This window comes from Podarcis vaucheri, assembly GCF_965113315.1.
Source record: "Podarcis vaucheri genome assembly, chromosome: Z".
Taxonomy (NCBI): domain Eukaryota; kingdom Metazoa; phylum Chordata; class Lepidosauria; order Squamata; family Lacertidae; genus Podarcis; species Podarcis vaucheri.
Window position 1 is genome coordinate 34,983,611 of NC_138758.1, and position 19,292 is coordinate 35,002,902.

General features: G+C 45.5%; 1 protein-coding gene across 4 annotated transcripts in view; it reads left to right on the plus strand.

The window, feature by feature from the left end:
• Positions 1-19,202, plus strand: part of FAM163B (family with sequence similarity 163 member B) — a 50,806-nt gene extending 31,604 nt beyond the window's left edge. For 2 of the 4 annotated variants that reach the window (XM_082207971.1, XM_082207970.1), the window contains exons 2-4: positions 10,232-10,329; positions 12,970-13,085; positions 14,085-19,202. In XM_082207971.1, coding sequence (XP_082064097.1) covers positions 12,993-13,085; positions 14,085-14,498 — 507 coding nt within the window. In that variant the 5' untranslated portion in view covers positions 10,232-10,329; positions 12,970-12,992 and the 3' untranslated portion in view covers positions 14,499-19,202. The remainder of the gene's footprint in view (positions 1-10,231; positions 10,330-12,969; positions 13,086-14,084) is intronic. The other 2 variants (XM_082207973.1, XM_082207972.1) reach the window with 1 other exon arrangement.
• Positions 19,203-19,292: the final 90 nt, after the last annotated feature.

A 19,292-nucleotide genomic window follows, 5' to 3' on the forward strand; every position in this document is an offset into this window, starting at 1 on the left:
CCCCAACAAATAGGTTCTCAGAGATACCAATCAATCGTGATCCCCACCCCCCACCCCATGACTGCCTCTCCAAAGAGACAGACATAAAAAGAAACAAAAGGAGATCTGCTTTCTCCATTTCTGAGATTCAGAAGCTCAATGTACAATAGAGCTTTATTTTCTTTGGAAGACGTCTTGACAAATAGGGGCTCCTTCTCTGCCCAGCGCTGCAGTTAAACTCACTTCAGGCTCAGCTTTCTGCTTTTTATTTTGCTTCAGCAGGATCCGAAGTACTGCAGGCCAGGCTTTTTTTTAAAAAAAATAATAATAAAAATCCTCACAAAAATAGACAGCTTAGATAGTACAGGCCTTTCTCTGTGTACCTTGTCCTTGCCCCAGGTAATTCTTATCTTCAAAATCAATGCAACATGGGAAATGGGGTGTGCCCATGTACTCTGTATCAGAGATATGAGACACCAGGCCCGGAGGCTGAATGTCGTGGCCCTTGGGGCCTCTCTGTGTGGTCCCTGGTACTGTGTGGCCACACCACTCACAGCCTTGCTTTGGATGACCCTTGAGTGTTTTTGAGTGTCCTTAATATCTCATGGTGCCTCTTGCTTCCAGGGATGGTGTGCAGAGGGGGAGATGTGAGTGTGAGTCAATCAATGAACATTTGAATCTCTGCCCACTTTTATCCCTGCCCCCCCCCGACTGGTGTGTGACCTTCGAAAGGTTGTCTGGGAGGGAATGTGGCCTAGTGGCTGAAAAATACTTGCCCCGTTCACCTTGCATCAAAGGGAGCCATGCATTCTGCTCCCCTCACAGAGGATAGTGAGGAAAATAGTGGAAGTGAACAGCTGGCTTCGCAAATGGTGTAAACAGGAACGGTTTGGATTCTTAGATCACGGACTGCAGTTTCTTGAAGATGGACTTCTGGCAAGTGATGGGCTGCACCTCACAACGGTTGGGAGAAATGTTTTTGCCAAAAATCTCAGAAACCTCATCAGGAGGGCTTTAAACTGACTAATGTGGGGGAGGGAGACAATGCTCCTGAAGGTAGGAGTCTATCAATTAATGAAGATGATCATCCAAATGTCATAGACCAAATGGAGCAAACAGCACGCGGACCTAGTGGTGGGAGGAAAAAATCCTTAAATAAGAGACACGGGGGAATGATTAATGGACTTCAATGTCTGTACACTAATGCGCAAAGCATGGGAAATAAACAAGATGAGCTTGAGCTCTTGGTACAGCAAACTAAATATGACATAATAGGCATCACTGAAACCTGGTGGGATAAGTCCCACGATTGGAATGTAATAATGGGGGGATACAATCTATTTCAGAGAAACAGACCAGACAAGAAAGGAGGAGGAGTGGCGTTATATGTCAGGGATGTGTATACCTGTGAAGAGATCCAAGATTTAGAACCTCAAAGCCAAAGTGAGAGCATTTGGGTCAAAATTAAGGGAGAGAAGAATAACAGAGACCTCATTGTGGGAGTTTACTATAGATCCCCAAGCCAAACGGAGGACATAGATGATGCCTTCCTGGAACAGATGGCCAAGCATGCAAAAGGAAGGGAGATAGTAGTAATGGGGGACTTCAATTACCCGGATATTTGTTGGACGTCAAACTCAGCCAAGAGCATAAGGTCAAACAGATTCCTCACTGGCCTTGCAGACAACTTCATTGTCCAGAAAGTGGGAGAAGCAACAAGAGGAACAGCCATTTTAGATCTGGTCCTAACCAATGTTGATGACCTGGTTAGTGGGGTAGATGTGGAAGGATCATTAGGCACGAGTGATCATGCTCTTCTGAAGTTTACTATACAGCGGAAAGGAGCAGCCAAGCATACTAGGACTCAATTTCTTGACTTTAAGAAAGCCGACTTCATAAAACTTAGGGAAGTGCTGGGTGAGATCCCATGGACAGCAATACTAAAAGGAAAGGGAGTTCATGATGGCTGGGAGTTTGTTAAGAGGGAGATAGTAAAAGCACAACGACAGGCAATACCAATGAGACGGAAACATGGAAGGTGCCTAAAGAAGCCAGGGTGGCTATCTAAAGAAATTTTAACTGAATTAAGATTAAAAAAGGATGTGTACAAAAAATGGAAAAGGGGGGAAACCACCAAAGAGGAATTCAAACAAATAGCCAGCACGTGTAGACACAAAGTCAGAAAAGCTAAAGCACAGAATGAACTCAGGCTTGCTAGAGAGGTTAAAAGCAACAAAAAAGGCTTTTATGGGTATGTTCGTAGCAAAAGGAAGAACAAAGAAACTGTGGGGTCACTCAGAGGAGAAGATGGTGAAATGCAAACAGGGGACACAGAAAGGGCTGAACTCCTCAATGCCTTCTTTGCCTCAGTCTTCTCCGATAAAGAAAACAATGCCCGACCTGAAGAATTTGGAGCAAATGATTCAGCAAAGGAAACACAGCCCAGAATAACTAAGGAGATAGTACAAGAATATTTGGCTAGTTTAGATGTATTCAAGTCTCCAGGGCCAGATGAACTGCATCCAAGAGTATTAAAAGAACTGGCAGATGTGATCTCAGAACCACTGGCAGTCATCTTTGAGAATTCCTGGAGAACAGGCGAAGTCCCGGCAGACTGGAGGAGGGCAAATGTTGTCCCTATTTTCAAAAAGGGGAAAAGAGAGGACCCAAATAATTACCGCCCAGTCAGTCTGACATCAATACCAGGGAAGATTCTGGAGCAGATCATTAAGCAAACAGTCTGTGAGCACCTAGAAAGGAATGCTGTGATCACCAATAGTCAGCATGGATTTCTGAAAAATAAGTCATGTCAGACTAACCTGATCTCGTTTTTTGACAGAATTACAAGCCTGGTAGATGAAGGGAACGCAGTGGATGTAGCCTACCTTGATTTCAGCAAGGCATTTGACAAGGTGCCCCATGATATTCTTGTAAAGAAGCTGGTAAAATGCGGTCTTGACTATGCTACCACTCAGTGGATTTGTAACTGGCTGACTGACCGAACCCAAAGGGTGCTCATCAATGGTTCCTCTTCATCCTGGAGAAGAGTGACTAGTGGGGTGCCACAGGGTTCTGTCTTGGGCCCGGTCTTATTCAACATCTTTATCAACGACTTGGATGATGGACTCAAGGGCATCCTGATCAAATTTGCAGATGACACCAAACTGGGAGGGGTGGCTAACACCCCAGAGGACAGGATCACACTTCAAAACGACCTTGACAGATTAGAGAATTGGGCAAAAACAAACAAGATGAATTTTAACAGGGAGAAATGTAAAGTATTGCACTTGGGCAAAAAAAATGAGAGGCACAAATACAAGATGGGTGACACCTGGCTTGAGAGCAGTACATGTGAAAAGGATCTAGGAGTCTTGGTTGACCACAAACTTGACATGAGCCAACAGTGTGACGCGGCATCTAAAAAAGCCAATGCAATTCTGGGCTGCATCAATAGGAGTATAGCATCTAGATCAAGGGAAGTAATAGTGCCACTGTATTCTGCTCTGGTCAGACCACACCTGGAGTACTGTGTCCAGTTCTGGGCACCACAATTCAAGAGGGACACTGACAAACTGGAACGTGTCCAGAGGAGGGCAACCAAAATGGTCAAAGGCCTGGAAACGATGCCTTATGAGGAACGGCTAAGGGAGCTGGGCATGTTTAGCCTGCAGAAGAGGAGGTTAAGGGGTGATATGATAGCCATGTTCAAATATATAAAAGGATGTCACATAGAGGAGGGAGAAAGGTTGTTTTCTGCTGCTCCAGAGAAGCGGACACGGAGCAATGGATCCAAACTACAAGAAAGAAGATTCCACCTAAACATTAGGAAGAACTTCCTGACAGTAAGAGCTGTTCGACAGTGGAATTTGCTGCCAAGGAGTGTGGTGGAGTCTCCTACTTTGGAGGTCTTTAAGCAGAGGCTTGACAACCATATGTCAGGAGTGCTCTGATGGTGTTTCCTGCTTGGCAGGGGGTTGGACTCGATGGCCCTTGTGGTCTCTTCCAACTCTATGATTCTATGATTCTATGATTCTATGATTCTAGGATAGACCTCTTACAGAGGATGGATGGAGTATATTTCAGAGCCGACAAAGATTTTTTTCAGCCTGAAGGCCACATTCAGCTTTGGCAACCTGCTGGGGGCCCCATCTGTTTAGCTGACAGCAGCCTCTGGGAGCTCATGACCAGAAACAGAGGGGGATTTGAGGGGGAGGTCCAGAGTGCTGTCTCATTGTGTTTGTAGGACCAAGACAGGACAGCGAAGGAGCTGCTGCAGTAACCTGCAACACCTGTGCCATGTTTGTCTTCCTGCCTGAGAATGTGCTAAAATACACCTGCATCAAGTGCAAGCTGGTTGCCTTACTTACTGGAAGAGAAGGTACAGAAATTTGAGGCCTGTCGATCTTAGGGTTGTCATACATCCTGGTTTTCCCAGACACATCCAGGAATCGGGCTGAAAAATGGCATCCGGGCTGATTTTTGCAAAATCGACAAGATGTCCAGAAAACCTGGACGTATGGCAAGTAGGGCAATTTTTAAAAATGCTTTTGAAATCCCCAAAGGCTTAATTTGGGGGGGGATGTTTCCAGAAAAAGCTCAACAAGGGGGAGTACTTGCAAGAGAGGGAGTGAAGAGGGGCAGAGCAGTGGTTAGCGAGGAGCGCTGACACATGGCTTGTGGTGACGGCTATTGCCTCTCCTCTCCTTCCCTCTCCGCTCAGGAGGGCGAGGTGGCTTCTTGCCTCTGAGGCAAAGTGAACCTGGAGGCTCCTTCTATCACCACCCCTCACTCGGTGCATTGGGTCCACACAACGCCAGGCTGCCACCCTCTCCCATCCGACATGAGGTGCGCCCTCTGCCTCCTCGGAAGCTTTTCAGCGGCAGCACCTCAGGATCTGGGCAGTGAAGGAGGCTTGGCCACATGTGGGTAGTACCAGCCTGCCTCCCACTTCCCTTTCTTTCCCTCCTCCTTGCTCCACTGCAGCCATTATACCTGTGATTGGAGGGAAAGAATGAGGCCGTCTCCTTGAGCTGAGGAGGAGGAGGAGGCCTTGACAGTCACACACACACTCGGGTTACCTCTCTGTGTTTTTGCCCTCTGACCTGAGGAGATGAGAGGCTTCTGTCTGGCGCCTCAGAGCTCCTCATGGCCAACCATGGTGGAAGCACCAATGCGAGGCAGCTCTTCTGCGCATGTGTCCTTGTGGAGTCTTGCTTCTGTGCACCGCTCTGCCAGATGCACCAGGGAAAGGGGGTGGTTTGATGCCCCCCCAATTTATTTGCATCGCTGCCTCTGCAACCGTAGCGGTGCCAGTAGGAGCCACTTTTTCTTCGCTCGCCGCCTCTGTCCCAAAGGATTGACTTGATGAAGAGTTTGCCTTTTGGGTGGGACTGGCAAATGGAGAGACATCAGCTGAAAGTTCAACAACTTCACCAAAAAAAATAATGAGTCCTATCTACACTTTGAGCTACAAGGCAAGACGAGGAATGTCTAGATAGAGCAGAGTGGACTGTCCTGAAAGAAAAGGAATAGACCAAACAGGAAGGGAAGAGTAGCAGCATTCTATGTAAAGGAAGTTGTATATACTCCATGACCTGGAACATGAAAGGCAAATTGAGAGTATAATAGTCAAGGGAGAATCGAACGACCTGGATATCTGCTGGGACTCAAACTCTGCCAAGACTGTAAAGTCCAACCCATTCCTCCATTGCCTTGCTGACAAATCCATTTCCCATAAGGTGGAAAAAGCAACAAGGGGGATCATCTATCTTGGACCTGGTCTTCACCAGCAAGGAGGAATTGACCGACGAAGTACAGGGAAAGTTGGGATTAAGCGATGATGTCCTCCTGGGTTTCATGATACAAAGGAAAGTGAGAGGTATCTAAAGAAATTGGTGTGGCTGCATAAGGAGCTTACAGATGAACTGATATTTAAGGGCATATATATGAAATGGAAGACAGGGGAAATCAAGAAGCAGGTGTATAACATGAGTAGCCAAGAGTTGCAGGGTGACTGTTGGGCAGGCCATAGCTCAGAATTTGCTCAGTCTTGCAAGAGAGGTAAGGAAAGAAAATACTGGTATTTAAAAGATTTCTTAGGCTATGTTTGCAGCAAGGGGAAGAACAAGCAAGTGGTAGGTCCTCTGCATGTAGAAGACAGAGAAATGCTATTGGGTGGCAGAGAGAAGACGGAACTACTCAACACCTACCTTGTCTCTGTCTTCACCCAAAAGTAAGCAGTGCCCAACCTGCTCATAACAGAATAAAAGATGCTAGGAGGGAGCTGCAGCCCAAGAGGAGACACCTAGCTACTTTAAATGAAGTAGGGCCTGATGAGAAGCACCCAAGGGTGCTAAAGGAGCATTCCGGTGTATTTTCAGAGCCTCAATCTGTAATCTTTGAGAATTCTTGGAGAACAGGTGAGGTCCCTGCATACTGGAGGCAGGCAAATGTCCCCATCTTCTAAAAAGGGGCGGGGGGAGAAGACTCGGGTAACTTCTGACCGGTCAGCGTGATGTCATTATCAGGAAAGGTCCCATAACAAATAATTAAACAGTTGGTCTGTGAGCACTTAGAAAAGAATGTTGTGATTACTAAGATATAAGATGGGTTTTTCAAAAGCAGGTCACTGCTGATTAATCTCGTTTCTTTCTTTTTTTATAGAATTACAAGCTTGGGGAAATGCTGTGGACGTAGTGTATCTTGCAGTAGTGTGCAGTGAGTTTTTTCATAGGGAAACAGTTGGAGCCAGAGGTGTCAGCTTCTCAGAGCGATGGGGGGAGGAAATGATGTTGCACATGTGAGCATCCTAAGCTGGGCAGAAGCTTACTGGGCTTTGGGAAGTAGGCACTATTCTTGCAGAGATGCTGGTAGAATGTGGTCTGGACATGGTAACTGTTAGGTGGATTTGTACCTGGTTGGCTTGCTGAACCCAAAGAGTGCTCACTAATGGTTCTTCATCATCCAGGAGAAAACTGACAAGTGAGGTGCCGCAGGTTTCTGTCCTGGGCCTGTTGTTCAATGTCTTTACAAACATATTGGCTGAAGATATTGAGGGGATGCTCATCAAATTTGCAGATGACACCAAACTGGGAGGAGTAATTTATGTTGCAGAAAACAGAATCAGGATTTAAGATTGTGGTAGATTTTGATGTCAAACCTAACAATGAATATCTCTGCTAGTTAGTAAATGAAGAGATTAAGGACCACAGTGCTGTAATTTCCTAGAAAATGCTTGGTTAGGTTATGTCCCCTCACCTTCAGAAGTAAAGGTTGTTTCCTGTTCCTTTCTCTCACTATCTGTCTCTTTCTCTCTCTCTTTAACCATGTAACTGAGCAGATGTCTGAGGTTGGGGCTTCAGACTCACATTGCGTGCTTGAGACCAACTTCTATATTTTGTAACCAAGAATACTTTGCCTCTGTTGTTTCTGCTGTAACACTGAACAATGCATGAGTGAGACCTCTGATTACTGTAAGTAAAGCATTTCAACTTACTCAAGGTTGTTGTCTATTCATTCTGAGAGGGGTAGAGGTGGGAGAGCACTTTGTCATGCTCTGTACTGGGATATTTAAAGATCTAAAAACCTATATTTCCTGCACTTTGCAAATGCTGCACGTACTTCTGTTTTAAACTTTGTGGCCGGGGGCAGCAGCTGCTGGTTAAAGGGTGAGTCAAGCCCTGCACTTTTTTGAATAAAGGCAGTCAGCCATTTTTTTCTTTTGCAGTTTCCTACACATGTGGGAAGAGACGCGGGTGGTGCTGTGGGTTAAACCACAGAGCATAGGACTTGCCGATCAGAAGGTTGGCGGTTTGAATCCCCGCGATGGGGTGAGCTCCTGTTGTTCGGTCCCTGCTCCTGCCAACCTAGCAGTTCGAAAGCACGTCAAAGTGCAAGTAGATAAATAGGTACCACTCCGGTGGGAAGGTAAACGGCGTTTACGTACGCTGCTCTTATTCGCCAGAAGCGGCTTAGTCACCAGTGTGGTGTAGTGGTTAAGAGCAGTAGTCTCGTAATCTGGGGAACCGGGTTCGTGTCTCCGCTCCTCCACATGCAGCTGCTGGGTGACCTTGGGCCAGTCACACTTCTTTGAAGTCTCTCAGCCCCACTCACCTCACAGAGTGTTTGTTGTGGGGGAGGAAGGGAAAGGAGAATGTTAGCCGCTTTGAGACTCCTTCGGGTAGTGATAAAGCGGGATATCAAATCCAAACTCCTCCTCCTCCTCCTCCTCATGCTGGCCGTATGACCCGGAAGCTGTACGCCGGCTCCCTCGGCCACTAAAGCGAGATGAGTGCTGCAACCCCAGAGTCGGTCACGACTGGACCTAATGGTCAGGGGTCCCTTTACCTTTACACATGTGGGACTTCAGAGTTAACCTGGTCTTCCCCAGTTATTTCCCAGCATAAGGTTATGGTGGCCCAGAGTGAGAATAAATCCCAGAGTTGTGAAAGCATTTTGCAGAGACTTTTGACCTTTTCGGGTGATTTTTTAGGCTTGATTTTAAAGTGCACTCAGAGAGATTGTATTTCTTAGCCTCAAGGTGAAGGAGAAGCTTTCCCAGGCAATCTTTTGTTTGCTTTGTTTCTATTGTGAGTGGATAAACTCACCCCTCATTTGTCTATCTACTCCTGTAATGCAAAGCAGTTATACTAAAGGATTCTTATTCTGCTCGGTGCTTTTTGCTTTGGGGTTTTAGCAAAGAGGATTAAATAATTTTATTTTACTTTTGGAGATTTTGAGAATGGGTTTTTTGTGATTTTCCCTATTTTTATTTTGGAATATTTTTCCTTTCTCTCTCACCCCCCCTTTTTGGGAATTTTTCCATTTTTGATTTTTCTAAACTGGATAGCAGGAATTCCATTGTTGAGGAAAGTCTCAAATTACCTAAGCTTACACGAAGCAATTTCATCCAATGGAAAAGACAATTAGAAGCCAAACATGATATGAAAGCTATTTTATAATGTATTGAGAAAGCGAAACCTAGTGAGGACAAAGCCTCAAAGGAGTGGGAACAAGAGAATAAATTGACGGTGCCTATCATTCTGGATAGTATTTTAGAGACCCAAATGGTTCACACAAAAAGAGATGATACAGCTGATCAGGTGCATGAAAAGTTGCAAAAAGCACTTGGATTCACAATCAAGGGGTTCCCACCACGCCTGGGTGAGAAATCTATTTAAATTAAAACTTGAAGCCAAGAAGGACTGTGACAGTCACATGACAGAGTTCCTAACCATTATAGAAAACCTGGAATCTAAACAATGCAAAATGGATGGGGAACAGAAAGTTTGCTATTTCTTGAGGTCACTAGGACCTAAATTTCAAAACTCTCATGGATGACAAACCAAACTTAAGGCTAGCAGATGTGATTGAGCACCTGAGAGAGGAAAGTGTGGAGAGACGAGCAAGCTTCCCAGCCAGGGATACAAGACAAACTTTGCATCTCAGTCCCAAAGGAGAGCCAAGGCTATGCTCAGAAAAATTGTTTGCTTCAAATACAGCAAAGAAGGTCACATTTCCAGATTTTTGTGTGTGTGTGATGCCCAAATTCAGGAAGATCCCCTGCATTTAAGCAAGCAAGCCATATATTACTGGACTCATATGAGTTTATATATATATATAAATCTTTGGAGGCATTAACAATATTGACCCATCAGTGGATGGCAATATCCAAGCTGCAGATGGCAAAACCATAACAATATGTGGTGCAGGTGCAGGAACCATAAATTGCAAGCTAAGCAGTCTAATGAGAGAGAATCCTGTGGAACAGTTCCTGTTTGTCCTACAGTTGTATTGCAGCATGTTCAATGTATCCACCTTGGACAGAAAAAAATGGTTTCTGTGTGCAGTTTGAAGACTGAAGATGCCAGGTGACCGGAGATGGTGAATTATATGTTGAGACTAATATCACAGAACCTCAGAAGGCTGAAGCAGACCCAGAGCTCTGGCACAGAAGGCTTGGCCACAGAGGCATCAAAGCCATTAGGGAACTGAAATGCAAGGAGTTTGCAAGAGGCGAGAAGGTACTCCAGAGTGCATCAACCGCAATGAAGTGCGTAAGTTGCCTAACTGAGAAAAGTGTTAAACCGTTTCCCCCCCGCCCCTCATATACTCAACAAAGAGGCACCAGAGTGCTTGATGTAGTCTATAGTGATGTAGGTGGTCCACTGAGTGTTTCCTTGCTAGGGAAAAATGAGTACGTTTTATTTTTTTTAGATGACTTTTCAGGATACTGTGTTCTGTACCTCCTCAGGGAGAAAAGTGAGACAGTGGATATGTTCAGAAAGTACCTCGCCATGGTGAGCAACAAGTTGCAGAGGGAAACTACAACTCTCATGAACGACAACAGTGGTGAGTTTACTTCAAACCACATGAGATCCCTCCTGGAAGAGGAAGCCATTACACATGGGAGGAGTGTTAGTCACACCCCACTACAGAACTCAGTAGCTGATACAGAGTTTATGGAGATGGCCTGATACATGCTGAGTGATGCTGGCCTCCTCAAATGCATGTGGGGAGCTGCAGTAGCCACTGCAGGGTATCTCCAGAACAGACTGCGGGGGCAGCATGCACACCTTTTGAGCTTTGACATGGAAGTGTACTTAACCTATCACACATTTGGCAGCATTGCCTATATACCCAAAGAGAATAGGCAAGCTGAGCTCCAGGGTAGAACGAGAAACTATGGTAAGATATACTTTTGGAGGCAAAGGTTACAGAGTTATGGACTTAGAAACAGGAAAGGTCAGTGCAAGAAAAGTGGTTCATTTTGATGAGCACAGTGAACAGTAAAATGCTTTTTCTGGGCAGCGAGAGGAAGAGACACAAGACCTCAAGTACTTTTCTGAATTGATATACAATAGGCCAGGTCTGCCTTCTACTGTCACACCAGCTAGCACAGATTATGAACAGGAAAAAGAAGCAGAGGAGCAGATTCCAAGTAGCAGCAATACCACAGGGGAGGATACCGGTGCGTGCACTGGAGGGCGATGAGGATGCTGAGGTGGCTGCAGACACTCATCGAGACCCAGCAAAAGTATCCCAGCTCCATGACTGTCCTACATTGCAAGGTCTGCACAACTCCACCTGGGAAGAGATTAAGCAGATGCCAACTGCTGAACAGAGGAGAAGCCTTAAGATACCTTTACTATGAATGCTCAAGTGATGGAATGCTTGCTCTTCACACAGGAACTCCCGGGTTTAATCTTCAGGAAGGACTGGGCAAGGCCCCCTACCTGAAGCCCGGAAGAGTTGCTGCCAGTCAGTGTTGACAATACTGAGCTAGATGGGCCAATGATCTGATTTGAGAATAGGCAGCTTGCAATGTATATCTGTGTCTGAGAGTGCCAGATATTGTTCTTGGATAAAGGGGAGGCATCTTTTCTCCTGCATGTAGCATCTGCCTGGTGTGGCATTCAAGTCTGAGAGATGCAGAGCCCTGAATAAAATCCAAAATAAAGCCGAGAAGAGCATGGGCCTGGCTGCCTCACTCCCCATGGGGCCACCTCCTTTCCCGTACACCTGCTTGCAAGGCGGCCTCTTACAGAGGCCTCCAAGTTCCAGAGTGCCTGTCTAACGGGTTCGTTAGCTGTCGCAGATTCCAGCCAGCTGGCACTGCAAGGTGGGCTGGAGGCACCGGCGGGTGTTTCTGCAGAGCTTTGCCACCGTCTGCACAGATTTAGAAAGGTTGTGTCTGTGGGGAAAGAGCTTGGCATCCTCTGCTTGAAAATTAAAAGGATGAAAGAGACCCCTTCTTATTCTAAGGCTCTGCCACCAAGCAACAACAGAAGCTTCCTCTGTCAGTGATTTGAGTGATTGATTGGTTGGTTGGTTGGTTGGTTGGTTGGTTGGTTGATCAGTTGGTTGGTCAGTTGGTTGCATTTATAGCCCACTTTTCCTCCAAGGAGCTCAAGCGGGCAAACATGGTTCTCCTCCTCATTTAATCCCCACAAAAACCCCGCCAGGTAGGTTAGGATGAGAGGCAATAGCTGTGACCAAGGGCACCCAGTGGCCAAGAAGGGATTTGAACCCTGGTCTCTCCCAGGTCACTTTAGCCACTATACTGTACTAGCTGTGATTTTTATTATTTTTATTGATGGGGAACAAGATCTGGTTGGCAGGCCAATTCTGACAGATAGGTGGGGCTGCCCAGCTTTCAACCACTGGAACGTGGGCACAATTGTTATCATATAGCACGGCCTGGCTTGGACTGTACCATGGCAGGCTGGAGAAGACTTACATGTAAAAACCTCACTGCACCCAGAGCTCCCTCACCCTTGTACTCCCTGCTCCATGAGGTTTTTTTGGTCATAAGGACATGAGAAGAGCCCTGCTAGGTCAGACCAATGGCCCATCTAGTCCAGTATCCTGGTTTCACAGGAGTCAACCTGATACTCATTATGGGAAGCCCCCAAGCAAGACCTGAGCACAAAAGCACTGTCCCCTCCTGTAGTTTCCAGCAACCGTGGAGGCAGAGAGCAGCCATTGCCCTCTTTGGAAGCCATCTAAGTTGGTGGCCATCACTGCCTACTGTGGGAGGGAGTTCCACAGTTTAACTGTGTGCTGCATGAAGAAGTCGTAGAATCATAGAACTGTAGAGTTGGAAAGGACCCCAAGGGTCATCTAGCGCAACCCCATGCAATGCAGGAAACTCAACTAAAGCATCCGTGACATATGGCCATCCAACCTCTGCTTCAAAACTTTCAGTGAAGGAGAGTCATTTCTTTTATCTGCATTCAGCTTCATTGGAAGTCCAGGAGTTCTAGTGCTAGGACAGAGGGAGGAAAACGTAACACAGAGGATATGACGGGTGGAGGGCACATGGCCTGAGAGTGTACCCTGTGCAGCTTTGCAGAGATCCAGGCACACGCCATCGGAAAATCTCACTTCTACCCCAATCACTGAGGCCACTGCTCTGGCCCCAAGCTGCAGTAACTACTCTGTTGCCTGAAGGTCTGGCTCCTAACTCTTTACACCTCTTGTGTCTTCCAGGGTGTTAATGGAGAAGAGGTCGAATGACAGCCGGGACTGTGGTCATCACAGGCGGAATATTAGCGACTGTCATATTACTGTGTATCATAGCAGTTCTCTGCTATTGTAGGCTTCAGGTATTTCAATTATAAAAGTGTGCGGGGAGAAGGGGTTTTAAAGGAGAAGAGGCAAAGGTGGGTGAAGCAACAAGTGACCACAGAGCTATGAATTCCGGAATGGTGTAATGATCAATCAGTCTTTCCAGGGAACTGTAGCTGTGAGGGGAAGAGGGGATCTCCTAACAACTCTCAGTAACCTTATCAAACTACATTTCTTAGGATTCTTGGAGTGGGGGGGCCATGGCTGTTTAAAGTGGTATAATAGTGCTTTAAGGCTTGGGCCCAGGCTCTCTGCAGGAATGTATTCTCCCATACATACCCGCCTGGGCTCTGAGTAGCCCTTTGTTCAGAGCCACCACACCCACACAGGCCCACGCAGGAAAGGGCCTTCTTGGAATTCCTTCCCTTGAGAAGCCAGACAAGCTCCCTCTTTGCTCTCCTTCCACTGACAGGTGAAGATTGTTTTATTCCAACAGGCCTTTAAGAACTGACTGCTTTTTTAAGGGCTAATAATAGTGCTGTGCTATTTTTGCAATCTATATTTTGATAGAGTTGTTTTTATATTGTTTAGATTTTATTAGAATTTAATTACTTTTAAATTATTTTCTTCTATATGTTTGTAACTTTTTTGCATTTTATCTCTGTTGTTTTAATTTGTGTAAGCCACATTGAGCCCCAGTGTGGGGGGAAAGTGGGATAAAAATTATTATTATTATTATTATTATTATTATTATTATTATTATTATTGCTGTGTACGCAATGTACATTTAAAGCACATTCAAAGTGCATCCTTTCCTTCAAATAATTCTAGGACCTGTAGTTACAATTCCCACCAACCGTTAACAAACTACAGTTCCCAGAATTCTTTGAGCATGGGCAGCAGGAGCGATGTGCTTGCTTGGAGTTTTTGTGGATCTCATGGGAAAACATCAATGTCAACCTGAAAGGGAGACATGGTGAGACGTACAGCCACCTTCTCATCAAATCCCTGCCTCTTCCCCTCTTTGCCTCCCCCAGTATTACTGCTGCAAGAAGGAGGAGTCCGAAGAGGATGGTGATGAACCAGACTTTGGCATGGATTCCCACATCCCGCCTCTCCACTGCAACCGCAATGTGGCTCTGACAAACGGCCCATCCTTGTACCGATCTTCCTCCTCCCCCTACAAGAAGCACTCCCAGTGCCGGACAGTATGCCCCAGCTGCTCACACTATGAGCCGCCCACCTTCTTCCTCCAGGAGCCAGAGGAGGAGGAGGAGGAAGAGGAGGAGGAGGTCCAGAATGGGGGCGACCTCATCAACTACAAGGCCATCAGCCAGGAAGACCTGGAGCTGCCTGTCAACATGAGTGGCCTCCAGGCCCTCAACCCCAACCGCCTCTCAGCCATGCGGGAGGCTTTCTCCCGCAGCCGCAGCATCAGCACGGACGTCTAATGAGTGCCAGCAGCCGTGACCCGCAGCTCGGTGGTGGGTAACGTTGGTGGCATACATATCCTGCTGATTCATGCATTGTAAGGGGTTGGACTAGATGATCCTTTGAGTCTCTTCCAACTCTCTAATTCTTTGGTTCTGTGAAAGGGTGTTTCCCCTCCCCCTTCCCTAAATACCCTTGTGGCTTAAAAATAATAACATGGCGTCACTCTTTTACAGGACAAAAAAAAATACCCACAGAGAGTCTTTTAAAAATGATGAATGTATTTATATGTTAACGATGGATAATTATCTATATACCTATTAAATAATGCACTGTACCAAGGGGAGGAGGGAGAATTAATAGACTTGATGGGTGCATATAGGTTTTCTAAAGTTTAGTGTTGACAATAGTTTCTTTTATATCTATATATAGCTATAGATAGATATAGATAGATACATACAGTGGTACCTCGTGTTACATACATCTGTTCCAGAGGTCCATTTGTAACAGGAAACCGCTCGCAACATGAGGCGCACTTTCTCTAATGGTGCCTCCTGGGGCAAAGGTCGCAACAAGGGGCATCTACTTCCGGGTTAGCAGAGTGCGTAACCTGCAGCATTCATAAGGGGGATGGTACATAACACAAGGTGCCACTGTATATATATATATGGTACTTTGGGTTAAGTACTTAATTCGTTCCGGAGGTCCGTACTTAACCTGAAACTGTTCTTAACCTGAAGCACCATTTTAGCCAAAGGGGCCTCCTGCTGCTGCTGCGCCGCCGGAGCACGATTTCTGTTCTCATCCTGAAGCAAAGTTCTTAACCTGAAGCACTATTTCTGGGTTAGCGGCGTCTGTAACCTGAAGCGTATGTAACTCGAGGTACCACTGTATATGAGAAGATTTTGATACAGGGCATCCTTTTGTAAGCGTTAGATTTCCCCCCTTTTCATTTGCTGTCATGAAAGTCTGCAAGTATAAGGCTATGGTGGAGGGGGGCAGCTCTATGGCAACCCCATGCTTCATGCTGAATTGCCGCTGTGCCCTCCTTTATTTTCTGACTGGGTGATGTGCGGTTGTTGCCTGCCGTCCTGTGACAACTTTTCAGATGTCTTCTAGGACCTTGGCTGGAGAAAAATTCAATCTTGCCTTTATTTTATTTTTTACTAAATAACAAGCCACAAATGCCACCCAACCACCTGGCACATAATCTCACCTCATTAGGACCCACCACCTCCCAGGGAGCAAGCAGGGACTTCTAAAGAAATGACCTCTGGATATTGCCATGAATTAAAAGAAGACGAAACAGTATATTGTCAGAGTTAATGGATTGAGCTTTCCAGTCCTGGTGAGGGGAATCTTTGGCCCTCCAGAAGTTTCTGAACTACAACTCCCATCATCCCTTGGGATCTCTGGGCATGCTTGCTGGGGCTGATGGGAGTTGTGGTTCAGCAACCTTTGGAGGGCCAAAGGCTCTCCACATCTGATTCAACCACACCATTTTAGCACTTTTGACTTTGGTGTGCTCCCATCTTTAAAGAAAACAGGGAGATCTATTATTATTGTCTTGCTTAGCACCATTGTTCTACAGCAGAGGTGGGGCGGGAGGGTCAGATGTAGTCCTGTAGGTAGTGGAGGCTGGCCTGTTTGCACCAATGGGGCACTGCCCCATCCACCTCAGTCTAGGAGTGTGCAGCTGTTGCACTCAGTTTGCATTTTAAGGCAAACCTACCCAGTCTGCAATTTCCAATACGATGCATGGCCCCAAACACAGCTATCCTTTGAAATTTGCACTTCTCTGAGTTTTGCAATCCAGTTCTCCAGCCAAGTCCAATGCAGTTCTCCAGCCAATGTCCAAAAATGCATATACTAGGGTAAAATGTGCATATAAAAATGTATGTGTCTGTGAAAATGCATTATATTGGGAGAAATTCCTTTGCAACAATGTATATGTTAGGAAAAACCGCATACACATATGTGTATGGTATAAGAATTTTGCACTGGAGTGCTGATGACGTGGAAATGTGGAGAACTGAATTTAAGAGTGGAAAAATGAGAAAATGATGGGAAATGAAGATTGACAGGTCTGCACAGCCAGCCAGAATAGGTTTATTAAGGTTTTCTATTTGCCCCCATTATTCTGCATTAGCTGCAATTCCCAAACAGTCTTCAAGGTGAGGCCCACATATTTCACATTGCAGCAATCTAACCCAGAGGTTTATCAGAGCATGGATTGCTGAAGCCAGGCTCTCTGTTGTGCAAGCCATAGAGAAAAATGTGGTGGCATTACTCCAGTACCATGGCTACTCCTTACGCCCAGATAGGTTCTTCCCACTCACTTCCCTTGTCAACTCAGTGCCATGTTTCAACACTCATGGATGGGAAATGTGATCAGATTTAAAATGTACTAAACACCTGATGCTAGCACCCCTCTGCAAGGAATTGACAGAGGAGTAGCTGATCATGCAATCTTGTTTGGACAGACAACCTTATATGGGGTCAAGTTCATGTTTCTAATAAAAGCAAAACTATTTTAGGGAAGATCTGCCATTATGTGACCATGTTCTTGCTCTGCAGGATATTACATCGACTTGCCCCTATCCAAAATTTCAGGAACCCTCCCACAGATGCAGCCTTCAATGCAGGGAGCCCCTTGTTAGATTGAATCTGTAAGGGGAGAATAGCAAGATTGGAGATAAGTTCAGCAAAAGGCAAGGAAACCAGGTTCAGTCAACAGCCATTCACATAATGAGCTCCATCTGGATTTCTTTTCTAATTCCATGGGGTGGGGCATCTTGAATTAAAGCACATTGCTCATACATCAGTTCAAGAAACATTCATTTCACGAGGAGCACAGGCAAAAGAAGTAGCTAGTGAATTGGGCCTTGTGTTCTGGACACTCAGCAATTTGTGGAAGATGTCAAAGAACTGTTTCGTTCAAACAAACATTTGGACTGCATTATAGCTAAAAGTGCACCCTTGAAACAGCTGCTATCAATATTATATTAAATATTATAGAGAGACCCTGCCAATGGTTCGGGATTGTACCAAGAGATTTAAAACAAATAAATTTTTAAAATATTTATTTAAAATAAATAATGAGATTTAAAATAATTAAGTGAAAAGACATCCATCTTGCCTCGGCCTGCTTCCTTGAAAATAATGCCCAGCTTGGCAAAATTTCATGCTGTGAGCCTGAAGAGTCTTAATTCCTATGGTTCTCTGTAGTTGCTCTCATCCGAAAACTCTCATAAAAAAAACTTTGCTCTCATCTGAACGCTCTCATCATAGCCTAAGATCACAACCACACCATATACTTAAAGCACTTCTATAGCTCCTTTAACAGCTATGGCTCCCCCACAAAGAATCCTTGTAGGGTAGCTTGTTAAAGGGTGCTTGGAATTGTTGGAACATAGGAGGCTGCCATCTACCCAGTCAGACCCTTGGTTCACCTAACTCAGTATTGTCTGGCTGTGGTGCTCCAGGATTTCAGGCATGAGTCCCTCCCAGATCTACCTGGGGATTGAACCTGGGACCTTCTGCATGCAAAGCAGATGCTCTGCCACTGATCTGCAGTCCTTGTATCTCTGCGAGGGGCCTCCTAGCAACTCTCAGCATCCTGAACAAACATCATTCCCCCCCCCCGACTGTTAAATTGGCTTGAGAGTGCTTTAATTGTATGGTGTGGGTGTGCCCTAGAACACTGGGACCAACTTGTGGCCTTTCAGTCAAAATTAAAGCAGGTCACCTCAATCCTTCCAAATGAGCTTCACAAGCACTTCCGGTTTGAAAGCACAAAGATGGAGTCCGTTAGCAATGTCATCCATTTCCTGGACTTGTAAAACTCCACCCAGGAATAACTTTGCAACGTTCAAGGGACTAACATTCCAATTGGTGGTTTGGGGTTCAAAGCCTTCAAGGTTGTGGAACTTTATAGAGATGGATGTACGCAACCTGAAGGGGCGGGGGTGGATGGTTGTCCAAAGTGCAAAGTATATTTCTGCAACATTGACTAGAAACATTGGTATTTTATGTCAATGGGTATTATTATATCAATGGACATGCCAATTCTGTTACTGCTTGGTGTCTTCCTCCCACACCCATTGCCTGCCCCCCACAGCCATCAGTTTGTGACAACATTCAACAGACCGGTGTATAGCTTGTCTGAGGCCCGGGGGCTAAGAGTCTAGTTAGGATAAAGTTATAAACTCAGACAAAAAAGCAGCTGTTCCCTGGTGGCGCCCCCAGCCAGCTTAGCCCTCTGAGACTCAGGACAAGTGTACCCAGCGACCCACCCCACTCCACCCCACCCCCTGCACGGGCCTGACTCTCACTATCCTAGGCCATGTCCTGTATGACAAGTTTCCATTTTGCTGTGCTCAGTCTTTGAAGTGATCTGATGTAATTGCAGCTACTTCTACAGAACTCTGGGTAAATTTTGTACAACTCTTCTTAAAACTTGCACTTTTTTCGATGGCATTTTTATTTTCAAAAAGAAAAGAAAAAGCCATTTGTTGCATTAAAATTGTGGTTGTGTTTATTATCTTCCTATTATTTATTCTGTGCTCATCTTCCCAACCCCATGGCCCTTCATTGTATATCTTTGAAATTAATTGAAATATTTCATGGATTTTCATTCATTTTGCCTTGTGGTTATCTTGTACAGGCCTTCTGGACTCTTAAGAACAAAAACTTTTAAAAAAATAAACCTATCTTTGACTTTGTTCTCGAGGGAGAAGTGTGCTCTTTTTCATGACACCTGTTTTTATTTAAGAGCGGGTCCATTGAAAGTAATGAATCAGACTATTGGTCCA